This window comes from Alexandromys fortis, unplaced genomic scaffold (assembly GCF_014885135.2).
Source record: "Alexandromys fortis isolate MF-2015 unplaced genomic scaffold, M_Fortis_MF-2015_v1.1 scaffold_360, whole genome shotgun sequence".
NCBI classification, from domain to species: domain Eukaryota; kingdom Metazoa; phylum Chordata; class Mammalia; order Rodentia; family Cricetidae; genus Alexandromys; species Alexandromys fortis.
Window position 1 is genome coordinate 374,339 of NW_026068238.1, and position 6,793 is coordinate 381,131.

A 6,793-nucleotide genomic window follows, 5' to 3' on the forward strand; every position below is an offset into this window, starting at 1 on the left:
TCTGTAAGTGGATAAGACAGAATGGTTCAGAAAGATCTAATAGGAGGATATCTGAAAGCAAAGTAAGTGCATATCTACACCACTATCGGAAAAGGTTTGTAATAGAGGAGTTGGTGGGGATATGGTGCTTTAATTGTAGGACCAACATCTATCATTGGTTAATGAAATCCAGAACTGTGGATGCATTCTGGTTCTTAAGAGATGGATGTTAAATTTTAAAAGTAATTAATGTATTATTGGTGTGTTTTAGAATTTAGATGTAGACTTTATATCTTATATAAAGAATATTATTGCTGAAGACACCAAATATGTAAAGTCCTAAATTCAGAGTCAGTATAAAAATAGATTGAAAGGGAAATTTCCTTTAATGACAGTAGAATAACAGATATGAATAAGAATACTCAGTACAAATAATTACTGTATCCGACAAAAGGCCATTCACTCAAAACAAAATGATGCCATAATATTTCATCTTCTTGGATATTTATTTTATGCTCTAATAATGTGACTAAGAAATAAGACAATACTGTTTTAGGATATTTTTGTTTTATTATTTGAAAGAAAATAATTCCTATTCAGGAAATTATATTACCTCTAAAATTGACTGCAAAGTATAAGACTTCGCTAAAGCAAATCACATAATACTGTGCATTACAAAAGGTGACATTATTGTGTCAAGATATACACTTTATACCAATTTACTATGGAGAACAATATGATATCTTGAATTTTAATAATCATTGAAAGACAGATAGATAATAGGTAGATAGATGGTGGATAGACTATGATAGATAGATACATAGATAGATAAATAGATATCCTTAGAAAAGAAGAAGCTGTTGTTTTCAGCAATATAGATAGATTTAGAGAGCATTATGTTAAGGCACAAAAAGATAATCACTGCATGATCTCATTTATACTAGAGTATAAAAATGAATTTATAGAAGTAACGAGTAAAATTGAACGAAATCTTAAGCCTCCTATACTTTTCTCTTTACTTGAATTGGACTTATCAAAAATGATATTTACATATGTATAAATACTCATATTCATATATTTTGCCAGGTGCATATACCTAAATATTTCATGTCGTTGTAAAGATATAAAATTTTATTAACTTAAATATAGCACCTGTGCCCATTTCTATTTCATTCCTGACTCTTCTTAACCCTTGACAGCTCATCTAATGGAATCCTGTTCCATTTTCCTGTCTAAAAATTCATACATGTTGGGTGGTATGTAGTTAATTAAATAAGTTTTATAATAGAGTGTGTGTTAACTGAATGTAATGACTGAATATTTATTCATTTATTTGCATTAAAATTAATACGTACTACTTGCTGAATAGGTTCCATTTATATAAAATGTTTCTTTAATGATGGGTATTTGGAGTTATTCCCATAGTGGAACATCCATGAACAAAACTTGCATGAACATCCTTGTGCTAATCTTTAGATGGACCTGTCTCCTCTATCTTGAAAAACGGTTTTGGAGTATAATTTTTTGTCAAATAATAAACATGGAACATTACTAAGCTTAGAAGATGCCTTATTTTCCAGCTCTAACTTTGCTCTTTCCATTTTACTTAGTCGACTGGAAAGCCTATTGTTCCATCATCTCAAATCTTGCTGCTCTGATTTTCAGTTTCAGGTATCATGACATTATGTGCTTATCATTCAATTACAGATGCTTAGTGATTTGGATAATTTTAATACATTTATATATTTCCTTTGCAAATTGTCAATTTAAGCCTCCTTACTTTCTCCCATTACCTTTAAAATCATTTGAAGACATATTTATATGCTCAAAACAAAAACTTTTTTGTTGAGAAGTATAATTAGGGATTGTGACTACTTCTTCCCATTATACACCTTCTACATTCACAATTTCACTAGAAAACTTCTAAATTTGGTACGATCAAATGGATGACTTTTTATAGTTATTGCATTTTTTATCTTAAGAAAACATTACTTTAAGTGTATAGTAAAATGTATTTTATTGTTGAATATAAAAACATTAGTTTTAAAGAAGATTTGTTTTATTTTTATTACTTGTTAAAGACTATTTTTAACTTAAAAATATTGTATTGATATATTTTAGATACATATGTCATAAGTTTGGAAGAATTCTATGTTAGACTTGAGATTTTACTCTCTTAAATATGATTAAAATTAGTTTTTCAAGGATTTATATTTATTGAATTAGTGCACTAATTCATCAAAATCAAGTTGCATATAACTGTGTTACTCTTTTAAATATGTTAAAATTAGTTTTGCAAGGTTATATGGTTATTGAATTATTACATTAATTTCTTTATAAAAATCAAACTGCATGCAACTCTCTATTTCACTCTAATTTTTCTAGTCTCTTTGATTGACCTTCATTGTGCAGGTACCACTTTTTCTTTAGTCTTTATTTTTCTAACAACCTTGAACTCTTTTAATGCATACTATTAAACTTTGTGATTTGTTTAATGGTAAATTTAGAATACACCTATTATCATTATCAAATAAGTTTTGCAGTTTTAGGGTTTTTTTTTCTTTCTTTCTTTCTTTTTTTTTTTTTTTTTTTTTTTTTTTTTTTTTTTTTTTTTTTTTTTTTTTTTTTTTTTTTTTTTTTTTGTTTTTGTTTTTCAAGACAGGATTTCTCTGTGGCTTTGCAGCCTGTCCTGGCACTAGCTCTTGTAGATCAGGCTGGTCTCGAACTCACAGAGATCCACCTGCCTCTGCCTCCCAAGTGCTGGGATTAAAGGCGTGTGCCACCACCGCCCAGCTTGCAGTTTTAGTTTTAACTGTTCTAAATTTATAACAATCTGGAAAGCATTTGCAGGTTAATAAAGTTCAGTCCACAATTTATGGCTACAAACACAGACACACACACACACGTTATATTCTTTCTCATTGTTCACAATTTTAGTGTTTATTGTTAAAAAGTGTATGTTTTGGGTTTTATGAATGCTGACATTTTTCAAATTTTAATTATTACTTTTTACTATATAGAGGTATAAATACTGAGATGTTAAATTATTGGCTACAAATTTTCAATTAAATGTTTATTACTTATTCTTCTTTTTCAGTACTGTTGATGCAACCTAGAGTCTTGTGGATGCTCATCAGAATTCTACCAATGAGTTCTATCCATGTCTCAGATTTATTAATATTTTATTTAATGTTTATGCATGCATATAATGTATTTGGATTCAATCCAATCTCCAATTCTTCTCCTATTTATAATTTTTCTTCCATCTTTATGTTCTTACTCTCTCTTTCTCTTTCTCTCTCTCATTTTTAAATTAATGTTCACTGAAATCAGTTAGTGTTGTATGTGTGTACAGATTTTATTTTGTGACATATTCTCATCAAGTTGCTCAGGCTGGCCTTGAACTCACTCTGGAGCTCAGTAGACCTTGAAAGTGGCAGAACCTTCCTATCTCAGTGTACTGCATAGCAGAGATTTCATTCCTGTACCTCCAGGATTGCTATCTTTTTTTCTTGGTGTGTTAAACATGAAGAAATTAAAAAGTATATTTATAAAATTGTTAAAAGTTCATATTCCTGACTTAATCTAAATCAGTATTTTCAGTGTTTTAGAATTTGGTATTATACTAGCTTAGATTTTCTTTATTTCTAAGTTTAAAAAAAATTTGCAAAACTATTAAAAATGGAAAGTAACCTTTTTGGTGGTTCTGGAGCCAAATAAAAGCTAGGCAAGCAATCACATGCTGAGCTAACCCTGGCATAAATGCTAAATATAATTGAATACTTTTCTTCTTCTATTATAATTAGAATGTCTTCCCATTCTAATTGCCTCTTTTATTTTTCCAGCATTTTGGGATTTCTCTTAAATATGCCTGAATCCCAGGTAACTTTAAAGAGTTAAAAAGGTATTAACTATTAAGAGTTTACTTGTTATCAATAACTTTCATGTATTTTCTTATTTCTTGCCAGAAATATTGAAGAATGATTGCAGATAATAATCTCCAAGAGTTTCAGAAGGATGTCCTCTGTCAATGAGAGTGCCTCGCACCCCCCTGCCTTCCTTCTGCTGGGCATTCCTGGCCTGGATGCTTTCCACGTCTGGATAGCCTTCCCCTTCTTTGTTGTTTATCTAATAGCACTTGTGGGGAATTTCACAATTCTCTGTGTGATCAAGAATGAGCAGAGTCTTCACCAGCCCATGTTCTACTTCCTTGCTCTACTCTCTTTCATTGATCTTGGCCTCTCCACATCTACTGTTCCCAAGATGCTAGGTATCTTCTGGTTTAACCTTACAGAGATAAGTTTCGAAGGCTGTCTCATCCAGATGTTCTTCATCCACACCTACACAGGCATGGAATCTGTTGTGCTCCTGGCCATGGCAATTGACCGTTTTGTTGCCATTTGTCACCCACTTAGATATACTTCTATTCTAACCAACAAGGTGGTAGCTCTCATGGCATCTGTTGTAGTAGGGAGGCCTGTCCTTCTTGTCATTCCCTTCTGTCCACTCCTTAAGCGATTGCCCTTCTGTGGACACTACATAATTCCTCATACCTACTGTGAACACATGGGGATAGCTCGACTAGCCTGTGCCAGCATAAGGATAAACATCATCTATGGCTTATTTACCATTGCTGCTCTGATCTTTGATTTAATTCTCATTGCTCTATCCTATGTTTGGATCCTACAGGCCGTTTTTCGCCTTCCTTCTAGAGATGCCAGACACAAAGCCCTTAGTACATGTGGTTCGCATGTCTGTGTCATCTTAGCCTTTTATACACCAGCTTTTTTCTCTTTTATGACTCATAGATTTGGTAGAAATGTTCCTCAGTACATTCATATCCTCTTGGCCAATCTCTATGTGGTTGTCCCTCCTTGTTTAAATCCAGTTATTTATGGAGTGAGGACAAAACAAATTAGGGAGGGAGTCATGAAAATATTTGTAAAGAAAGAGTAACTCAGATATCAGAGGTTCATAAATGCTGCCAGGTTGCTTTCCATCATTTGTCTTTCTCAGTGTTCTTCAATCAACAACTAAGTCAAGGGATATTCATACTCTTCAGGCATTACCATGGAGTCCTCATTAAATATTTTGTTTCAAAATGTCTACTTTGACTTTAAAAGTTTCTTACCTTTGTTATTTTTAATGAGAGTTATAGAAGATGGAGGAATGAAGTTTAAGTAAAAGCTGTAAAAAAGAGCTAATACCTATACCCCTCAAAGTGTTCCACATAATAGAAACAGAAGGAACACTGCTAAACTCTTCAAACTCTTTTTATGAGGCTACAGTTACCCTGATACCAAAATTACACAAAGATCCAACCAAGAAACGGAATTACAGACCAATCTCACTCATGAACATGGATGCAAAAATTCTCAATAAAATACTGGCAAACCGAATCCAAGAACACATTAGAAAAATTATCCATTATGATCAAGTCGGCTTCATCCCAGAGATGCAAGGCTTGTTCAACATAGGAAATTCTATCAATGTAATCCATCATGTAAATTATGTAAATCATTAGATGCCAAAAAAGCATTTGAGAAAATCCAACACCCCTTCATGATAAAGGTCTTGGAGAGATAAGGCTGTTCACTCTCGATAGCTCTTCAACATAGTTTTAGCAACAGCAATAGGACAACAAAAGGAGATCAAAGGGATTCAAATTGAAAAGGAAGAAGTCAAACTTTTGTTATTTGCAGATGATATGATTGTGTACATAAGTAACCCCAAAAATTCTACCAAAGAACTTTTATAGCTGATAGGAGTATTGCAGTAATGTGGCAGGATACAAGATCAACTCAAAAAATCAGTAGCCCTTCTATACACAAATGATAAAGCTGAGAGGGAAATTAGAGAAACATCACCTTTCACAATAGCCACAAATAACATAAACTATCTTGGGGTAACACTAACTAAAAAAGTGAAAGACCTATTTGACAAGAATTTTAAGTCTTTGAAGAAAGAAACTGGAGAAGATACCAGAAAATGGAAAGATCTCCCATGCTCTTGGATAGGAAGGATCAAAATAGTACAAATGGTAATTCTACCAAAAGCAATCTATAGATTCAATGCAATCCCCATCAAAACCCAAACAGAATTCTTCATAGACCTTGAAAGAACAATAATCAACTTCATACGGAAAAAATTAAAACCCAGGATAGCCAAAACAATTCTATATAATAAAGGAACTTTTAGAGGCATCACCATTCCTGACATTGACATTACAGATCTACAGTAATAAAAACAGCTAGGTATTGGCATAAAAACAGAGACGTTGACCAATGGGATCGAATTGAAGACCCGGATATTAATCTACAAACCTATGAACACCTGATTTTTGACAAAGGAGCTAAAATTATACGATGGAAGAAAGAAAACATCTTCAACAAATGGTGCTGGCATAACTGGATGTCAACCTGTAGAAGAATGAAAATAGATCCATATCTATCTCCATGCACAAAACTTAAGTCCAAATATATTAAAGACCTCCATATAAATCTGACCACATTGTACCTGACAGAAGAGATAGTGGGAAGTACTCTTCAATGCATGAGCACAGAAGACCACTTCCTAAATATAACCTTAGTAGCACAGCCACTGAGAGCAACAGTAAATAAATGGGACCTCCTAAAACTGAAAAGCTTCTATAAAGCAAAAGACACAGTCAAAAAGATTCTCTAATATATGGAAAATGGTATTTATTTTATCAATAGCAAAAATTACATATAGATTTTATAAAAAGGAAAATTTTGATGGCATACGTGTCTTAAGGATTTGAATCACGAATCATTTTTTTATCTAAATGCCTTAA

The 6,793-nt window shown here is 32.4% G+C and overlaps 1 protein-coding gene across 1 annotated transcript; it reads left to right on the forward strand.

Moving 5' to 3' along the window:
* The first annotated feature begins 2,792 nt into the window (after positions 1-2,792).
* On the forward strand, positions 2,793-6,793 carry LOC126493951 (olfactory receptor 52E4-like). Its single transcript, XM_050131090.1, has one exon. It carries the CDS (start codon positions 3,997-3,999, stop codon positions 4,933-4,935), a length of 939 nt encoding a protein of 312 aa, XP_049987047.1. The 5' UTR covers positions 2,793-3,996; the 3' UTR covers positions 4,936-6,793.